This window comes from Capricornis sumatraensis, chromosome 10 (assembly GCF_032405125.1).
Source record: "Capricornis sumatraensis isolate serow.1 chromosome 10, serow.2, whole genome shotgun sequence".
Classification (NCBI taxonomy): Eukaryota; Metazoa; Chordata; class Mammalia; order Artiodactyla; family Bovidae; genus Capricornis; species Capricornis sumatraensis.
Genome location: NC_091078.1, coordinates 32014421 through 32036744, shown reverse-complemented (window position 1 = coordinate 32036744; position 22324 = coordinate 32014421). Strand labels below are relative to the sequence as shown.

General features: G+C 36.2%; 1 protein-coding gene across 1 annotated transcript in view; it reads right to left on the bottom strand.

Moving 5' to 3' along the window:
- Positions 1-22324, bottom strand: part of LOC138087737 (zinc finger protein 33B-like) — a 48982-nt gene that overhangs the window by 1494 nt on the left and 25164 nt on the right. The window contains 7 exon segments of the mRNA XM_068983079.1: positions 2056-2804; positions 2885-3952; positions 3955-4215; positions 13997-14092; positions 14351-14477; positions 14697-14749; positions 15283-15463. Coding sequence (XP_068839180.1) covers positions 2056-2804; positions 2885-3952; positions 3955-4215; positions 13997-14092; positions 14351-14477; positions 14697-14749; positions 15283-15463 — 2535 coding nt within the window.

Genomic DNA, 22324 nt, shown 5'->3' with positions numbered 1-22324 from the left:
TGTTTTTATATTGATTGGTTAAATACTGAAGAGCAAGATTTCTGGGTTGTTACAGTTATTATATGTAGTGTCAAGCTTTTCTGACATGGTTGTTCCATTTTACATTTCGGTGAGCAGTGTGCAGGAGTTGCAGTTGTTCCACAGTTTTGTCAATGCTTCATATTGTCACTTTTTAATATAGCTATTCTAATAGCTATTTTATTTAATTGTGGTTTTCATTTGAATATCCCTAATGAATAATGATGTTAGGCATTTTTCACTTATTTATTGGCCACTGCATATCTTATTTTGTGAAGCATCAGTTCAAATCATTTGCCACTTTTTAGTTTGGGTTGTTTTATTAAAGTGAATCCACTAAAGCAAAATATACCCACATGTATAAATACCAAAACCACACATTTGAAGACAAAAGCAAGTTGTATAAAACATTCTCACTGATATTACTTGTAAAACAATGTTATTACACATATATACATGCAATGATATATGTGCATTATTGTAAAAGTATAAGATGTGTGGGATCAGTATTAACCAAATTTAGAATCTGTGGAAGATGGCAATGGTTACAGTTTGCAGAATGGATTATGAAAAGCTTCCTATGAATCTGGATGGGGGGCACTGAGGTCATATATACTAGAGTATTCTAGCCAGTACACCAGCTTCATTCATACTCAATGTTTCTGGTTACTGAACATAGTAAGAGGAAGCAGAAGCAGTCTCAAAGCTACCTCTTGCTGATCCTGGCAATTGTCCTGATGTGTATCTAGTCCATTCTGAGATGCCCCAGAGGTAGGCCTGGGGCTGAACCAAACCATTATGCAGTAGAGTCACCCCTCAGCATCTGCTGGGGATTGGCTCCAGGATATCTCTTCAAATAACAAAATCAGCTGATGCTCAAGTCTTTCACAGTAGGCCCTCCATACCCTCAGGTTCTGCATCTGTGGATTCAACCAACCACAGAACCGCAGATAGGAAAACACAGACATGCAGGAACTGTATTTGCATGAGTAATAACACAGTTGGGGTTTAAATTCATCAAACACATGTAATAACTCATGATGGGGAGGACCATGAGCTGACATATGTTTCTCCAAAAGTAAAATCAGAGACTTAGAAGATTATTCAATGTGTGCTTTTAAAAAGCTTCACATTCCACAGTTAATATTTTTGTAAATGTCTATTTTCAGTTTTATTTCTATGAAAAATTTTGAAATTAGTACAAAACATAACATTTAAAAAGAGGAAAATTTCTGTCCATATTTCCTAAGTTGATAGACTTCCTTCAAAACAAACCAGCTATAATAAAATCTGAATTCTGTTAAAACCTTCACATTCAAAGAATCTTTAAGATTTCATCTCAGTATCAGTTTCTTTGTTCAATAAAATGGCACTTTTTTAACATAGGCTGTATTATTGTGTGTGTTCTCTGGTGTACTTTTAGGCCTGAATTGTGACTGAAGTTTTTCCCATACTCATTACATTTATAGGGTTTCCCCCCATGTGAGTTTTATGGTGTTTGGTGACATCTGACTTAGGACAAAAGGTTTTCCCACATACCTTTCCCACATCCCTATTATTTGCCTGATATGCAATAAGTACAACTTGTGTATGAAGGTCTCAAAAAATATATAAGATGTTGACAGCTTTTCCCAGTTGTGGTATATCTATTAGTAGTAGCCAACTTCTGGAAGAAAATTTTCCCACACCTGTTTGATTCATAAGATTATCTCCCACTTAAGTTATTTAATAAGCCTTAATTTATATTTCCACATACTCCCTACATATATTAGTAGGGTTTCTTCCACATGTATTCATTTAAAGTTGTCTTATTAACAATATTCATCACATTCATAGTAATTTCTCCCATGGTAACTCTTTCATTTGCTTTGGAATATGACTTAGAGTAAAAAATTTACCACTTTACATTAATAAGGGTCATGTCCTGTATGAATTTCCCACAGTACTTCAAGGTATGAATAGCTAGGTACTAAGATTTCTCTCATTGCTATTAATATATTTAAAAGATTTTCCCCCTGTATGTAATTTTGAATATACTGTGAGAACTGATTTATTGGAGGTTTCCCCAAATTCAGTACATTCATAGGCTTTCTCCCTTATGTGCTTTCTCTGATGTACTTTGAGACCTGAGTTGCAACTGAAGGTTTTCTGACAATGACTACATTCATAGGGTTTTTCCCCTGTGTGTGTTCTCTGATGTTTAGTGAGATCTGACTTATGACAGAAGGGCTTCCCACATTCATTACACTTATAAGGTTTTTCCCCTGTGTGTATTCTCTGATGTACAATAAGGACTGATTTTTCAGAGAAAGATTTCCCACAATCGTTGCATTCATAGGGCTTCTCCCCTGTGTGAGTTCTCTGATGTGATCTGAGGACCGAATTTCAAGTGAAGGTTTTCCCACACTGATCACAGTAATAAGACTTCTCCCCTCTGCGTGTTCTCTTATGTACCATATAGTCAGACTTATAGTAGAAGGTTTTCCTACATTTTTTACACACATAGGGTTTCTCCCCTGTGTGAGTTCTCTGGTGAACTGTAAGATATGAATTTCTAGAGAAGAATTTCCCACATTCCTTACATTCATAGGGTTTCTCACCTGTGTGAGTTCTCTGGTGTTTAGTGAGATCTGACTTATTGTAAAAGGTTTTTCCACATTCATTACACTTGTAAGGTTTCTCCCCGGTATGTATTCTCTGATGTACCGTGAGGACCGATTTCTCAGAGAATGATTTCTCACATTCATTATATTCATAGGGTTTCTCCTTTGGGTGTGTTCTCTGGTGTACTTTTAGGCCTGAATTGTGACTGAAGGTTTTCCCATACTCATTACATTTATAGGGTTTCCCCCCATGTGAGTTTTATGTTTGGTGACATCTGACTTAGGACAAAAGGTTTTCCCACATACCTTACATTCATATGGTTTCTCACCTGTGTGAGTTCTCTGATGTATTGTGAGGTATGAATTCCTGGAGAAGAATTTCCCACACTGATTACACTTATAGGATTTCTCACCTGTGTGTGTTTTCTGATGTACTGTAAGAACTGAGTTGCTTATGAAGGTTTTCCCACATTCACTACATTCATAGGGTTTCTCCCCTGTGTGAATTCTCTGGTGTACTGTGAGATATGACTTATGGTAGAAGCTTTTTCCACATTCTTTACATTCATAGGGTTTCTCTCCTGTGTGAGTTCTCTGATGAATTATGAGGTGTGAATTCCTAGAGAAGGATTTCCCACATACATTACATTCATAGGGTTTCTCTCCAGTGTGGATTCTCTGATGTAAAGTGAGAAGGGATTTCCTAGAGAAGCATTTCCCACATTCATTACATTCAAAAGGTTTCTCTCCTGTATGTACTCTCTGATGTTTGGTGAGTTTTGACTTTTCACAGAATGCTTTTTCACATTCATTACATTCATAGACTTTGTCTCCTATGCACGTTTTCTGAGTTACATTAAGAACTGACTTCCAGAAAGGTTCCCCCAGGTTGTTACATTCAAATGTTCTCTCTCCTGTGTCAAGAAAGTTTGATCTGCTGAAATTATCCACTTTGCCATTATGTTCATAATCTTTCAGCTTCAAATGTTTCAAGAGAGATACCTTTTCAAAGGTTTTGCCATATTCATTAAACTCATAAAGACTTTCTATCTTATGGACCATAAGAATTGAATAATTACAGAATGTTTTGTCACATACATTATGTTCACAAGGACCTTGTCTTTTGTGAGCTTGTTTATATGTGATGAAAACTGTCTTCTCACAGAAATTTTCACCACATTCTTTATATTCAAAAGACTGCTCTACATGTTTAATTTTCTCATATGGAAAGAAGTCTTCATTTTGACTGACATACTTTCTATTCCTAATTAATTCATAAGGTTTCTCTCTTACATGAGCTTTTACATGGTTAACATGAAGGAATAAGTTTCATATGCACTGAGATCATCAGACTTCTTTCTTAAATTGTTTTTCTCAATAATTAATTCTGAAATATATTTCAAATTCATCCCACTTGTGTCACATTTACAGGGTATTTTTATGAAAGAGGGGTATGTGCTGAAATTAAACATTTTTCCTAATATATTACTTCTCTCTATAGTCAGTGTTTTGTTGTTGATAAATGGAGCTTGCCAGAAATGTCTGTTGTGCATTTCCTGACTCTGTTCCAGCTGGTTAACAATCCTGCAGACTTCTATAAATGAGCAAAAAATTGTATGTTATTAATTTTATTATAATTATGATAAACTTACCCTTATATACAAATACCCTTTTATATGACTGACTCAGTTTCTTTAAATAAGAGTAATACAAGATGTCTGTGTGCCCCATTCTTTTAGCTTAGAAGAAAGAAACAAAACTTGACACAGTGGAAATGGGGAATAAAAACTCAGAATAAAGACATCTACATTTGACAATGTTTACATAGGTAAATACTTCAAGACTTAATATGGAGGTTAAAAATAAATAAAAGCACAGTGAATAAAGGAAGACATATTTTGGGGAAAAAAGACTGAGTCAGGTCTGGGAAATGCAGAAAACCAGAAAAGAAATGAAGGTTAGTATATAAGAGTACCCTGGAGAGACATCAGAGGATTGACTTGATCTTTTGAAGGAAACAAATTAGACTTTATCTAATTTCCTTATACTTAATATACTATAGCTAAATCTCTATGCTTTACATGTTTCCAGTGTTTCTAGTTGAATTCTCTTCTTTAAATTATTTTAATTTTTATATATTATTATACTGTTAATTCCAAATTAAATTTATAGAAAAGCACCAATTTGTTCCTGCTTAAGAAGACCTGTAACAGCCTACTAACTTATTCTCCCTCTACTCATGTGACTTACAGTCTACAAATGTCTACCAGCAATGTAAAATCAAAGAGACAAAAAAGATTGAAAGAGGGCCAGATCTATTTGTTTTCAGTTTTGGTATATTCATCTGATTCTCTAAGTTTCTGCAAAAGTTATCTTACCTACTATCAAATGCTAGCTTTTCCTCATCTTAAATTTGCTGTGATGAATTTAATACATTAATACATTTTTAAAACTTCTAAACAGATCTGTGCATTTCTGGGTTTTATTTATATTTAAAACCATGGAGGACCTAACCTAAAATAATTACTGATACTTATATTTATTTACCCTAAGAATTCTCAGCCAGACTTCACCTTATTATCTTCCTATTCAGTATGTCCAATACAACAACGATGACCTTACTCAAAAACCTGTCCAGAGCCCTTTGTCTCCAAGCACCATTAGACTAAATAGACTATAGGTACAATTCTAGGGGAAAAATACTTTTTTACCAACTATATTCATATTGGATATCTATACTATCATTCCATAAAGCCATAATAAATATATTCTTTCTCAAAATGACAGACTATTAAGTTGCCAGAAATTGTTCAAGTTCAACCAAGACTTTCAGTAAACAGGCTTACATTTCCATTTTGGCTTTGCTCAGAACCTAAACATTAAACATCAGGGAAATTACACTGTGTCATATCTGTTTCCAAATAAATCTTTACAATATCTCTATAATTTCAAGTTATATTTAATTGAAATTTAAAAATAATTACATTCTGTACATCTAATTCTGTCACAACACTGAACAATACTCCTTTGTAGCATAAATACCCTCTAATAACTGCTAAAATTTAAAATATTCAGCTGTCTTTTTTTTCTCCTCCTTTTTCTAACTGTAACCTATGATTACAAGTATTTACCTCTGGTTTCCTTTGAGTACTGGAATTAGTGGTCCTTAACAAGCTGTGTGTTTTTCAAAACACAAATCTCAAGTTTTATTCAAACCTTTAATTTCTGAACAAGAATCTAGAGGTTTATAACTCAATATCTGAATTGGAAAGTTATTTTCTTTCAGTGTTTTCTGAATGAATCAATATGAAGGGCCTCTCATTCATCAGGAGTTACAATTAAGAAATGATCTAATATCTTGTAGCTCAGTTGGTAAAGAATTTGCCTGCAGTGCAGGAGACCTGGGTTCGATCCCTGGGTTGGGAAGATCCCCTGGAGAAGGAAATGGCAACCCACTCCAGTATCCTTGCCTGGAAAATCTCATGGACAGAGGAACCTGGTGGATTGCAGTTCATGGGGTCACAAAGAGTCGGGCATGACTGAGCGACTAACACAACACACATAAGTTATATAACAAAATAAGATAGGCTCTCTTTGGAGACAGCATAACATAGATAAGAAAATAGCCTCATTCAGTATCCATACACTATCAAGAATCAGAATTTATAGCTGATAAGGCAAATCAAAACAAGCAAGAAATATTTCATAAAAGCTGGGGAAACAAAATCAAAATCAAGAAACAATCTAAAAAGGAAAGTAAAAAACAAAAGCTAAAAAATGTTAATAATGACAATAACAGGAAAATTAACAAACTATCACCACAACCCAGGCTCTGGTCCATGTACTTTCACATACTAATTCATGAGAATCATTAAGTACACAGAATCCAAGACACAGCTGTAGGAAAGGAAAGCATATATATGGATCATATTCAGGAAAGATTAAATGGGAGTTTAGCACTCCCAGTTTTGCTCCACAGAGATGAGATATAGCAGTATTTTAAGCATGATTAAAAGAGAAAAACTTAAATGTCATACATTACCTTTTGGGAAAAAGGTAACTCAAGTTAATAACATGATATAATTTCATTTAGAAATTAGAACAAACTAAAAGAATATAGTTAGTGTTTTGGGTGGTCTCAGTGGAAAATGAGAAAATAAAAATATTTTTTAACACTTTTACAAAAGTATAACAATAATATCTGTAAGAAAGGATGAGAGAAAAATAAAATGATGATATGTCAGTTGTAACAGTAGAAAGTTCATGGAAGTGAAAGTGAAGTCACTCAGTCGTGTCCAGCTCTTTGCGACCCTGTGGACTGTAGCCTACCAGGCTCCTCCGTCCATGGGATTTTTCAGGCAATAGTACTGGAGTGGATTGCCATTTCCTTCTCCAGGGGATCTCCCCAACCCAGGGATTGAACTCAGGTCTCCCACATTATAGACAGATGCTTTACCATCTGAGCCACCAGGGAAGATTGTGCTTTGTGAATGATGATTTCAACAGTAGTTCTTGCCATACTGGAGGAATTGGAGTATCCTGTGAGAGACACTCTGCAGACAGGTAAAACACTGAATATTGCAAAAGTAAAAGATGCTAAAGACAAATATCAAGTCACTAAAACCTGATGTCTTATAGATTATTTTATTTTTGAAGATCCAATGTGACAATTTTACTTCTGATTGGTAAATCTAGTCCTTATACAATTATGGTCATTATTATATCACATTGTCGGCCAAATTTTACTTCTGCTTTATATCTGTCAGCTTTACCACTACTTCTACTGTACCTTTCTTCCTTTGTTTTAGACTGATTTGGTTTTTTGTTATCTTTTTCATTTTCTCCTCTATATAACTTTGAAGGTTATACACAGCTGTTTCTCCACTTTAGGTGGCTGTCCCTTAAATTTTGTCATTAATATTTAACTTAAAATCTAAAGTGATTCTATAATCTGAACCTCTTTTTCTAACAGAAGAATCAAATGCAATTTGATCAACTCCCAATTCAATTATGAAACTGTCTTTTAGTATATCATAGTCTTTTTTAGCCTTAGAAATTAGGTATCATAATTATTTTTACCCATATATTGCTTAGACTTACCAATAAGTTTACTAATTTATTGTTACTTACCACTCCTCTCAAGTATTCTTTGGTTTCATTTTCTTTCTCTTCCTGTAGTATCTCTGTTACAATTTTACTAACGAAATTATACAATAAAAGGTATTGCTTCTATAATTTATTTCAGGACCAATCCAAATGTAACAATATATCCTGACAAAGATTCTCTCCTTGACTAAATTTTAGTTAAGCTCCTCTGAGACCTGTTCTTGACTAGGTCTCAACCTTGGCCTTTCGTGTCTGTTTATCCTGCGCAGTTTTAGCAAGAATCCTTGTCAGTCTAGGGAGAATCTCCTCACCCTTGGTATTTCCTCACCCAAAGTTCCTCATGTTTCAACCTTGATATATAAACCCTTAGCCTGAATTTAGCAAGTATTAGCAAGAATCTCCTACCCTTGATGTTAACTCTTAGTAATTTTCTATTCACTTACCCCTTCACTCTGTTGGCTACAAATCTTCAGCTGTCTTTGCTGTATTTAGAGTTGAAGTCAGTTTTATTTTTAAAAAAAACAAAACTTTATCCCCTTACTGCAATAGCTAATGAATAAAATCTATATTGCCTTTAACTAGTATCTGGCTTTATTTCTCTTAGACAAATCTCATACTTTAAAAAATAGTTTCCAGAGTTAATTATTCTAGATTGACACTTTTTTTTGTTCCTTCAATTTAGATGTCTCTAGCAGTGTCTCACACCACCCTTATGGCAGAAAGTGAAAAGAAACTAAAAAGCCTCTTGATGAAAGTGAAAGAGGATAGTGAAAAAGTTGGCTTAAAGCTCAACATTCAGAAAACTAAGACCATGGCATCTGGTCCCATCACTTCATGGGAAATGAATGGGGAAACAGTGGAAAGTGTCAGACTTTATTTTGGGGGAGGTGGGGGGGCTCCAAAATCACTGCAGATGGTGACTGCAGCCATGAAATTAAAAGACACTTACCCCCTGGAAGGAAAGTTATAATGAACCTAGATAGCATATTCAAAAGCAGAGACATTACTTTGCCAACAAAGGTCCGTCTAGTCAAGGCTTTGGTTTTTCCAGTAGTCATGTATGGATGTGAGAGTTGGACTGTGAAGAAAGCTGAGCACCGAAGAATTGATGCTTTTGAACTGTAGTTTTGAAGAAAACTCTTGAGAGTCCCTTGGACTGCAAGGAGATCCAACCAGTCCATTCTAAAGATCAGTTCTGGGTGTTCTTTGGAAGGAATGATGCTAAAGCTGAAACTCCAATACTTTAGCCACCTCATGTGAAGAGTGGACTCATTGGAAAAGACTCTGATGCTGGGAGGGATTGGGGGCAGGAGAAGGGGACGGCAGAGGATGAGATGGCTGGATGGTATCACCGACTTGATGGACGTGAGTTTGAGTGAACTCCGGGAGATGGTGATGGACAGGGAGACCTGGCGTGCTGCAATTCATGGGGTCACAAAGAGTCAGACACAACTGAGCGACTGAACTGAACTGAACTGAACTGAGCAGTGTCTCATTCCTTAGGAGGCAATGTGATTCTCCCTCTGGCTGTTATTAAGATTTTCTATTTTGGAGAAGGAATTGCTTTTATGGAATGCATATTGAATCTCTTTTATTCCTTGTTATTTACTTCAAATTTTATGTCAGTTTCTTCTTGCTCATCTTTCTCATCTTTCTGAATATAATTTTAGCAGTACCTATTCTTCCTTAAGATTACTCCAGTTTGTTTACCTCACTGATTTTGTTTCAACTGTTTTCTGAATTTGACATCCCATAATTGTTTTCTACCTTACTAGCATATTTCTTCGGAGAAGGCTATGGCACCCCACTCCCGTACTCTTGCCTGGAAAATCCCATGGGTGGAGGAGCCTGGTATGCTACAGTCCATTGGGTCACGAAGAGTCGGACACAACTGAGCGACTTCACCTTCACTTTTCACGTTCACGCATTGGAGAAAGAAATGGCAACCCACTCCAGTGTTCTTGCCTGGAGAATCCCATGGATGGGAGAGCCTGGTGGGCTGCCATCTATGGGGATGCATAAAGTCGAAAACGACTGAAGCTACTTAGCAGCAGCAGCAGCATATTTCTTGAATTCTTCTATCACAGAAGTAATCAATGCATTCTCCTATTTAAAATTCATGGTTAAATATTTTATAACGTTTCTTATGTACTTTATAACTACTATGATCATACTGCTGCTGCTGCTAAGTTGCTTCAGTCATGTCCAGCTCTGTAAGACCCCATAGACAGCAGCCCACCAGGCTTCTCTGTTCCTGGGATTCTCCAGGCAAGAATACTGGAGTGGGTTGCCATTTCCTTCTCCAATGCATGAAGTGAAAAGTGAAAGTGAAATTACTCAGTCGTGTCCAACTCTTCAAGACCCCATGGACTGTAGCCTACCAGGCTCCTCCGTCCATGAGATCTTCCAGGCAAGAGTACTGGAGTGGGTTGCCACTGCCTTCCCCCTATGATCATAAGACAACTCTATCTAATCTACTACTTTTGTTACCTTTTCCTCCCCTTTTTTCTTATAATTGTCTTGAATGAATTTGTGCTGGTTCCTTTTTGATTATTCAGCTTCAAAGAACATGAGCTTTTTAAGAAACAGCCAACTAGACAAGATTTACTTGGGAGAGGGAATAGAGCCATGTCTTAGGCCAACAGGATAATTCCTTATGAACAAGTGCTTTACACACATACCAGACTCGGTATATAGATCAACTCAGATCTGCATTCCTTTCTCAACAGAGTAGCAAATGGCTTGCTCTGTTGGTAATCATGGAGTCAGGGTTGGCACCACTGCAGCTACTGACTGAGGAACACCAAATGTTGTGCTGACTTCACAGAGACTACATTGCCTAAGGAGCTAACTGGAGCCATGAAGACTCTGGCTTTCCCAGCAGTTACCTAGAGAGGCTGTCTGATGTAATCCATAAGTGAGAGGGAGTTAGAAACTCTACAGACCAGTCTTATCTAATGAGAGAGAGGAACAAGAAGACAGAAACTTCCCTTCCACCTCTCTGGCAGACTGTTTGAGGTCACAGTGGCTCACATGAAGACTATGAAGTCTTGCTGACTGTGAAACCAGAGGTGCTTATCATAGAGCCATAGCTAACTAGGTAATGGCCCCTTTGTACCTACCATTCCTCTTACCAGCCTTACTCCTCATTTTCTCATTTTTTAAGGTGGTCTGTACATGAGTTTGAGAAAGCTCCAGGAGTTGGTGATGGACAGGGAAGCCTGGCGTGCAGCAGTCCATGGGGTCACAAAGAGTTGGACATGACTGAGTGACTGAACTGACTGTACATCCTAGCTAATTACTATCAAGTAAGTTTTTGCTTTAAATTCAGTGTTCTAGGATTACCCACTAAGATAGCATGTAAGTTTATTAACCCACATTTAGGTGTCTGAGAGGGTTTTTTTCCCCCCCACAAACAGAGTCTTTTCTTACATTGTTAGAGAAATAAGAGTACCACTGAAAAATATGGTTTAAGTATCTGTTTCCACACTTAGCCCTAATGAGTCTGCTTTGCAGAATCAAACTGTATCCAAAGTTCTACCTCCCTGGGTTCCACATTGTGGTTAATCTAAAGATTTAGGTTTCACACCTCAGGAGTACTTACTTGATTTTGTCCCCAAAAAGTACTTTGCCAATTTCTCTTACTAAGAGAAATGCTTTTGTTTTCCATCCATCTGCCATAAATATACTCCCGCTTGAGTTTTTCAGTGATTTTGACACTTTTATACTTGTGCTGATTTGCGATTTTAGATATTCTCTAATGTCATAAACTAAATTTGTATTGCTCATTTATATTAATGATTCTGGATGACCTGAAGGCAAGGATGGAGAAAATGCTGACTTCACACATCCTTCTTCAAAGAAGTTCACTCTGTCCTTTAAATATTATCTTCACTTAGCTATAGGATACCACATTCTCCACCCAATCTGCAAATGCTTCTTCTCTTTTTTCTGCTGAGCCATCTCATTCTCATGTCTTCTGAAAGGTAGTGTCGCAGGGTATAAGCCTTCAGACCTTTCAAATATGTGCATTCCTCCTCCTAAGGACAGATGTTATCTAATCCCTTAGCTTTAAATACTACATTTTGAAGCTTTAAATACTACATTTTGAAGCTTTAAATACTACATTTTGAAGCTTTAAATACTGTGATAGCTGAAACTTTTCAAATAAATATCTACCACCTGGACTCTTCCCTAATCTACTTCTGCTTGTATACCCAAATGCTGATTCACAAGTAAACCTGGGTATTTTATAGTCACCTGAAACTTGATGTGTGCAATTTAAACTCCTATTAACTCCTCCCAAACTGTTTCTCCCCATTTTTTCCCAATCTTGGCAACTGGTGCTCATTGATCCAGTTTTTCTGGATGAAATCCTTGGAGTCTTTCTTGACTCCTCTTTTTTTCATATTCCTTGTCCAATTCAACAGCAACTCTTATAGGTTCCCACCTTCAAAATACATCCAGAAGCCAATCACTTTTATTCTTCCTCACCACTTTCAACCAAGGATAAGCTACCGTCACATTTACACAGACAGAAATACTATTCTGATTGATGTTCTTGCTTTCAGCCCTCTTCCCCCAATATTTTCTTCACTCAGCAGTTAGAGAGATCAATTTAAGCACTGTTTATAATAGCCAGGACATGGAAGCAACCTAGATGTCCATTAGCAGATGAATGGATAAGAAAGCTGTGGTACATATACACAATGGAGTATTACTCAGCCATCAAAAAGAATATATTTGAATCATTTCTAATGAGGTGGATGAAACTGGAGCCAATTATACAGAGTGAAGTAAGCCAGAAAGAAAAACACCAATACAGTATCAGCTCAGTTCAGTTCAGTTCAGTTGCTCAGTCGTGTCCGACTCTTTGCAACCCAATGAATTGCAGCACGCCAGGTCTCCCTGTCCATCACCAACTCCCAGAGTTCACTCAGACTCACGTTCATCGAGTCAGTGATGCCATCCAGCCATCTCATCCTCTGTCGTCCACTTCTCCTCCTGCCCCCAATCCCTCCCAGCATCAGACTCTTTTCCAGTGAGTCAACTCTTTGCATGAGGTGGCCAAAGTACTGGAGTTTTAGCTTTAGCATCATTCCTTCCAAAGAAATCCCACGGCTGATCTCCTTCAGAATGGACTGGTTGGATCTCCTTGCAGTCCAAGGGACTCTCAAGAGTCTTCTCCAACACCACAGTTCAAAAGCATCAATTCTTTGGCGCTCAGCCTTCTTCATAGTCCAATTCTCACATATACTAACACGTATATATGGAATTTAGAAAGATGGTAACGATAACCCTGTATGCGAGACAGCAAAAGAGACACAGATGTACAGAACTTTTTGACTCTGTGGAAGAGGGAGAGGGTGGGATGATTTGGAAGAATGTCATTGAAACATGTATAATATCATAAAAGAAATGAATCACCAGTCTAGGTTCGATGCAGGATACAGGATGCTTGGGGCTGGTGCACTGGGATAACCCAGAGGGATGGTATGGGGAGGGAGGTGGGAGGGGGGTTCAGGAGTGGGAAATTCTGTACACCTGTGGCAGATTCATGTAGATGTATGGCAAAACCAATACAGTATTATAAAGTAAAAAAATTAAAAAAAAATTTTTTAAAGAATAAAAATAAATAAAAGACGTATCAATGTATGTTGCTTACTGGGTTAAATTATGCCAATGGCTTCTCATCTCACGCAGAATAAAATCAAAGTCCTTATCATGGCCCAAATGGCCTTACATAATTTGAGCTCCCAGTGCCTTTACAATGCCAACTCTTACTACTCATTGCTCATTCATTTCCCCCAATCCAGAGTGATATTTATGTGTCCTCAAACACATCAAGTACATCCCTGCCTTAGTAGACTGACATTTGATGTTACCTTTGCCATCAAGACTCTCCATGATTCTCATTCTCATTTTATTCAAGTTGATATCATCAGAAAGCCCTTCTTGATATTCTTTCTAAAGTATAACACTCCATCATTCTTACCCTTCTCAATTTCCTTGGTATTTACTGGCATATTTTATGTATATACATGTGTTATTGTTTGTTGGTTGTCCTTCTCTCCCTATCAGAATGTAAGCTCCATGAGGTCAGGGACAAAATTCAGTTCACTGATGTACTTCCAACATCTAAAACCTGAGTGATGCTCATGGGTACTCAATATTTGTTGAATGAAAAAATGAACATATGAGCAACAATTAAGAATAAAAAGAATTCATACCTGTCACCAGGTGCCCTATTTAAACACACCCTAACTCACCTGGGTAGCTCTGGCTTGGAAACTCTGCCTCTAATACCCATGGCTGCTCTCCTTGTTCCAACTTGAAGATCAGTTCTGGTTTAGGGATGCAATACCCTGTGAACAGGAAATGACATGGGAATTGGGATAGACTCACAGGTTTTAGGGCTTCTGAAGAAAACAGAAAATGAAACTTCAGACACCCATTTCAAACTTTTACTAGAGAAAGAAAAATATTCTTTATAGTGTTTCAACAATCCTTCTAATCACCCTAAATCTGGAGCCTAAATATGATCAAATCTAAAAAAGCTCCCACAGAATTTAGCAATAAGCAAGAATGTGCAACTAGGAATCTACATGGAAAACAATCCTTACCCACTGAGATGAGGTGACTATAGTTCTCCAGCATCACATCCCTGTACAGGGTCCTCTGAGCAGGGTCCAGCTTCTGCCATTCCTCCTGAGTGAAGCCCACAGTTACATCCTCAAATGATAAGGATCCCTGAAATAGCACATTTGTGTTCAAATTCAAGTAATCATAACTGGAAGACATGGAAAATATGCATGAAGTGGTTACACTGTTCACTATTCAGAATTAATAAAAATGTGTGTGATGTCTACTTTTGCATTCTACTTGGTTGGAGAGAGAGACATCATAATAGATATTCCCTACTATTGTTATAAGTTATTGGTGCCTGCAAGCCATAAAGAACTCTCCTACTTTGGGGGAATCTGAAGACAAAGCAATGTTACTTTTATCAAGGTGCATATAATCTGAAAACAAACATACATACATATAACTACAATAAAAGGTTATTGCAGTGAAAAGATGTGCAAAGTTGATAGAGGTTACAAAGGGGACAAAAGACCTATTCCTGCTATTAGGGTAGGTTCCACTGAGAAGATTAAAAAAATATTAGAGTAACATTCATGAACATAGGGCCACAGCATAACCATGTATGCATCTAAAATATATAGTTAAAAGAATAACAATTAGCACATAAGAGAGTGCCATTCAGGACTATGATAAGATAAAAAGCTATAGAGGTACTCAAGGAATGAGTTATTGAATAATTTTGGACCTAACACCTGAGAATAGGGGTGTCCAAAATATCTGGTTACTCTTGCATCTGGGAAATTTATTTACAAATTTATGATTTAGAAAAAAATGTAGGTAGGCACCTGAATATTTACTTCCCATAACTGAACAGACTGTTTCACAGTTTTCACCAAGAGTAGATTCCATCTCAAGAAACCACTTTCTTTGCTCATTTATAAGAAGCATCTCCTTATCAATAAAGTTGTACCAAGAGATTGGAATAATTCAGTAACATCTTCATGCTCCACTTCTGATTCTAGTTCTCTTGCTATTTCTACCATATCTGCAATTACTTCCTCCACTGAAGTCTTCAATTCCTCAAAGTCATCCATGAGGGCTGAAATCAACTTCTTCCAAATGACTGTTAATGTCGATACACAAACCTCTTCCTATGAATCAGAAACATTCCTAATGGTTTCCAAAATGGTGAATCCTTTCCAGAAGGTTTTAAACTTACTTTACCAGATCCATCAGAAGAATCACTATCTATGACAGCTAAAACCTTACAAAATGTATTTCTTAAATAATAAGATGTGAACAGCAAAACCACTCCTAGATCTGTGGGCTGCAGATGTTGTATTAGTAGGCATTGAAAACATTAATCTCATTGTATATCTTAATCAGAGCTCTTGGATGACTAGGTGCACTGTCAACGAACAGTAATATTTTGAAAGGAATTTTTTTTTTTTCTGAGCAGTAAGTCTCAATAATGGGCTTAAAATATTTACCAAACCATGTTGTAAACCAATGTGCTGTCATCCAGGCTCTGTTCTTCCATTTACAGAGCAAAAGCAGAGTAGATTCTTAAGGGACCTAGGACTTTTCATATGTCAAATGAGCACTGGCTTCAACTTAAAGTCAACAGTTGCAATAGCTCCTAACAAAAGAGTCAGTCTGTCCTTTGAAGCCAAGCATTGACTTCTCTCTAGCTATGAAAGTCCTGGATGGCATCTTCAAATTTTTAAAAAATTTATTGACATTTTAATGATTTTTTTATAAAGATTTATTTATTTTGATGTGCTGGATCTTAGGTGCAGCACATGGAATCCTCACTGTGGCATGTGGGATCTTTTAGTTGCATTATGTAAGAAATTTAGTTGCAACATGTGAACTCTTAGTTGTGGCATACAGAATCTAGTTCCCTGACCAGGGATCAAACCTGGGCCCCCTGCATTGGGAACATGGAGTCTTAGCCACTGAACCACCAGGGAAGTTCTGTCTTTTTCTGGTTTAAGGCTGTTTTGTTTACACTGAAAATCTATTTAGTATACCCACCTTCACTAATTACCTTAGCTAGATCTCCTGGATAACTTACTGCAGTTTCTACACCTTGCACTTTGATGGTATGGAGACAGCTTCTTTCCTTAAACCTCATGAACCAGTCTCTGCTAACTTCAAACATTTCTTCTGACGCTTTCCTCACCTCTTTCAGCCTTCATGGAATTGAAGAAAAGAGAATTAGGGTCTTCCTCTGGATTAGGCTTTCATTTAAGGGAATGTTGTGGCTTGTTTCATTTTCTATCCAAATCACTAAAACTTTCTCCATATCATAATAAGGCTGTTTCACTTTCCTAACATGTGTGTGTTTACTGGAGTAGCACATTTAACTTCCTTTAAGTACTTTTCTTTCGCATTCACAACTTGATTAACAGTTTGGTGCAAGAGGCCTAGTTTTTAGTCTGTCTAGGCTTTCAACATGCTTTCTTCACTAAATTTAATCATTTCCAGCTTTTGATTTACAGTGAGAGATGTCTCAGGGAATATGGAGGCCTGAGGAAAGGTAAAGAAACTGGGAAACAGCTGGCTGGCAGAACAGCCAGAACACATACAATATGTAAGTTAATCTTACATGAATGCGGTTTGTGGGGGTCCAAAACAATTACAATAGTAACATCAAAGATCACTGATCACAGATCACCATGACAAATATAATAATAATGAAAAAGTTGAAATATTGTGAAAATTACCAAAATATGACACATTGATATGAAGCGTGTATGCTTTTGGAACAATGTGCCAAAGACTCAATGCAGGGTTACCATAAACTTTCAATTTATTTTAAAAAAATAATAATGCAGTATCTGTTAAGTGCAATAAAGCAAAGCACAATAAAACAAGGTATGCCTGTATTATACATGACAATGAAAAAACGGAAATGACAAGTGTCTTTCAGTAAAGAAATGGAAAACTAAAATGTGGTATGGTCTCATAATAAAACATTATATGGCTTTAATAAATAAAGTATTAATCAATTTGGACCAATCTTAAATAAATATTAGAATTATTTTAAAGTCCCTCTGTGACTCTAGACAGATATTATCTTTGCCTCCCCCTCACTTCTGATGGTAGCCAGCAACAGGTGACAATCTTTGGATTGAAGGTGCAATACTCCAGTCTCTGCTTAACTGTCATCAGTGTTTTCCCCATTTGTATCTATCCTGGTGATACTGTGATATAGTAAGGATTATATATTCTTGTCTCTGGCAAGAGGAAAGACATAATAAAAATTAGAGAGATAAATAAGTGGAGTATAAAAATAGAACAAACAAAGTCAAAAGTTGCTTCTCTGAAAATAAATCAACAAAATTAACAAACCTTTAGCCAGACTGACAAAGAAACAAGAGAAAAGACTCAAAATATTAAAATCAGAAATGAAAATACTTTTACTGACCTAACAGAAATAAAAAGAAAATAAAAAGACAATACTACAAACAATTATATGTCAAAAAATTAGAAACTTAAATGAATAAATTCTTAGAAACACAGAAGTAACCAATTGACTCAGGAAGAAATACAAAAAGTGAATAGCAAGCAAAGAGATCAAATCAGTAATCAAAAATCTCTCAACAAAGTAAAGTCCAGAACCAGATGACTTCACTGGTGAATTTTAGCAAACATTTAAAGAAGAATTAACACTAATTATTCCCAAACTCTTCCAAAAATAAGTGGAAGAAATATAGCTGACCCCTTAAAAACACAGGGGTTAGGGGTGATGACCTCAGTGCAGTTAGAGTTGGCCCTCCTTATCTGTTTCTGCACCTGTGGACTCAACCAACTGTGGATTGTGCAGTACTGTAATATTTAGCACTTTAAAAATCTACATGAATGGACCTATGCAGTTCAAGGGTAAACTGTAATTCTTAATTCAATGAGCCCAGTTAGGGTAAATATTGATTACCCTAATATTTAAGCCAAATAAAGGAATCACAATGAAATGAAATTACAGGTCAATATGCCTTATGAATATAAATGTAATATACTCAACAAAATACTATAAGATTGAGTCCAAACAACATATTAAAAGGGTCATGGGGAATTTGCTGGCAGTCCAGTAGTTAGGACTCTGTACTTCCACTGCAGGAGGCACAGATTCTACCCCTGGTAGAAGAACCAAGATTCCACAAGTCGTCTGGTGCAGCAATCAATGAATCATGAATCATGATGAAGGAGAATTTATACCAGGAATGCAAGAGCAGTTCAACATGAGAAAATCAATTTAATATACTAAATAATGATGAAAAATCCCCACAAATTGCTCAAGTGAAGCAGAAAAAGCATTTGACCACATCAAAAATCTTTTCAGGATAAAATCACTCAATAAACTAGGAACAGAAGTGAACTTCTCAACATGATAAAAAGGCATGCATGAAAAACTCACAGCTAAAAATATTTAAGGGTAAAAGACTGAAAGCTTTCCCACTGAAGTGAGGAATAAGACAAGAATATTCACTTTGGGCACTTCTATTCAACACTGTAAAAGAAGTTCCAGCTAGAGAAAATCAGGCAATAAAAAGAAATAAAGGTGTCCAAATTAGAAAGAGTAAAGTAAAACTATCTCTATCTATAGAACATAATCCTATACACAGAAAATCCCAAAGAATCCATCAAAAAACTATTAGAGCTAATAAATTCAATAAAATTATAGAACACAAGATTAATACAAAAAAACTCTGTTGTTTTACTATACACTGACAATGAACAATCCAAAAGTAAATTAAGAAAACAACTCTACTTATGATAGCATCAAAAAGAATAAAATACTTCAGAACAGAGTTAATCAATGAAGTATAAGACTTGTATTCACTGAAAATTACAAAACTTTGTTGAAAGAAATTAAAGACCTAAATAAGTGGAATGACATTCCTTGTTCATGGGATAAAATACTTAATATAGTCAAGATCACAATACTTCCCAGGGTTTCACATATTTGATGAAAAATCCACTGGACTTTTTTTGCAGAAATGGACATGATCTTTAAATTCACACGGAAATGCAAGAAACCTCAAATAACCAAAACAACCTTGACAAAGAGAAACAAATCACAGGACTAACACATCTTAACTTCACACCCTGCCACAAAGCTAGAGAATTTACACAGTACAGAACTGGCATAACGAAACACATATAAATCCAGTGAATGAAACTGTAAGTCTGGAAATAAACCTATACTTACCAGGTGGGGCTAGTGGTAAAGAACCCACCTGCCAATGCAGAAGACATAAGAGATGTGGTTCAATCCCTGGGTTGGAAAGATTCCCTTGGAGGATGGGATGGTAGCCCACACCAGTATTCTTGCCTGGAGAATCTCATGGAGAGAGGAGCCTGACGGGCTACAGTCCATAGGTTGCAAAGAGTCAGATACGACTGAAGTAATTTAGCACAAACCTATACATCTCTGGTCAACTAATTTTCAACAAGAGTACCAAGGCCATTCAATAGGGGAAAAACAGTCTCTTCAACAAATGGTGTGGGGACAAGGAGATATCCACATACAAATAAACAAGATTGGATCCCTTCCTGTTATAGATGCAAAATTAACTCAAAGACCTAAATATATGAGCTAAAACTGTAACACTTTAGAAGAAAACATAGTAAATCTTCATGATCCTGATTTGGCAACAAGTTCTTAGATATGACATCAACAGCACATACAACAAAAGATAAATATATAAACTAAGTTCATCAAAATTAAAATCTTTTTTGATTCAAAGTATATACAATCAAGAGAATGAAAAAACAAGTCAAAGAATGGGAAGAGATACTTTAAAATCATATCTGATGAAAGCCTAGAACTCAAAATGCTTTGATAATAAACAACCCAATTTAAAGATGGACAAAAGACATGAATAGACATGTCTACAAAGTAGATATATAGAACTATCCAACAAGTGCATAAAAAGGTGGCCATTGGTTACTAGGGAAAAGTAAAATATGACTTCACATACACTAGGAAGGCTATAATAAAAAAAATGTAGACAAGTGCTGTTGAGGATGAGGAAAAACAGGAACTCGCATACATTGTTAGTAAAAATGTAACACTGTGCAGCCATTTTACAGAAAAAGTTTAGTGGTTCCTCATGCAGTTAAAAATAATTAACCCAGGACCCAGCACTTGCACTACTAAGCCAATACCACAGTTGAAAACAGGTTTTCTTTCTTTTTAAAAAAAAAATGAAATACAATTACTTTAATGAGAACATTCAAGACAGGAAAAGATGCAGTGATACAGGGAGTAGACAGGTTTTCGAACACGACAGCAGCACTATTCACAATAGCTGTAAAGTGTCTATTAACTGATAACTGTATAAACAAAATGAGGTACACCAATACAGTGGAATATTATTGAGTCATGAAAAGAAATGAAATCTTGGTAAAAGGATACTGTCAGCTATAAAATGAAAAAGGTCTGAGGATCTAATGTATAACATGGTGACTATGTTGATAACACTACTATATAACTGAAATTTGCTAAGAGAGAACTTAAATATCTCATACACAAAAAAAGATAAATATGTGAGGTGGCAGATGTGTTTACTAGATGGGAGGAATCCTTTCATATCAAACTGTCATGATATACAACTGAAATATTTTACAATTTTGTCAATTATACCTTATCAAAGCTGGGGAAGGAATAAAGTCTGATACATACAACAATATGGATGAAACTTGAAAACATTATATTAAGAGGAAGACACAAAAAACACATATTGTATGGTTACATTTATATAAAATAGCTAGAAGAGGCAAGTCTTTAAAATCAAAGCATAAATTAGTGGTTGCCACTGGGGTAAAAGGGGAATAGAGAATGACTTTAAAGGGTATTAGGTTTTATTCAGGGATGATGGAAATGTTCTGGAACTAGATAATGATGATGCTTGCACAACACTGTGAATGTATTAAATGTCATTGAACTTACACTCTAAAATGGCTAAGTAGGGGACTCTGAGGTCCCGTGGTTAGGACTCTGCTTCCACTGCAGGGGGGAACGGGTTTGATCCTAGTTAGGGAACTAAGATCCTGCATGCTGTGTACACAGCACAGCCAAAAAAAAAACTAAAAACTAAAATTAAAATGGCTAATTGTTTCTGTGTGTTTAAATAATATATATTATTGGTGACTTTTACTGACCAAATTCTAGCAAATGATGAGGAAGAATTCATTCTGCATGAAGGAGACTGAAATTTGATTATGTGCAGAAATGTCTTCTATTAACTGAACACTACATATCGAGCAAGATAGAGAATTTTATAAGTTTATTATAAGGACATGCAGTCAACTTATCCTGTAGATGTTCTAACAATAGTTTTATCCAGGAGTGGGGAAAAAAAACATCCTATAGACAACAGAAAGCTGTCTACACAAGCATCAGTAATATGGTCTCCTGAGAAACCTCATTAACTGAGTTTTACTTGGGACCATTATTTGCATCCATTGAAGAATGATTTCAGGCATTTATTTCATGGTTGCCACCACAAAGTTGTTCATCATTTACATGAAAAGAAACAAAAGCTTTTTTTTTTTTTTTTTTTCAGGTTTCAATGCCAGAAAGTCTTTAGGTTCCAAAACGAATCAGGCAGCTTTATTCACATGATCAATGAAAGCCATGTAACACAGAGTCTAATTTTTGGCCATGACTACCAGAACAGTCAGAAATATTTGCAGCTCACTCTGATAACCACATAACCTCTTAGAGAGAGACAGACAGACAGAGACAGAGAGAGAGTGTGTGTCTCCTTGCCAACTCTGCTCTAGTGACCTACTATTCCAATGCTACTGGCCTGGAAAGGTTAATATCACCATCACCTGCAATATCAGGTCTCATTCTGGATTTTACACACTTTCCAGGTGATTTTAATGCACATTAAAGTTTGAGGACAATTATGCTAGACTGTTTCCCTCAGGTTCATTTGATATATTTCTACTGTTCTGTTTCAAGTCTAGGAGTCATTAACCTCAAATACAATGTAAAA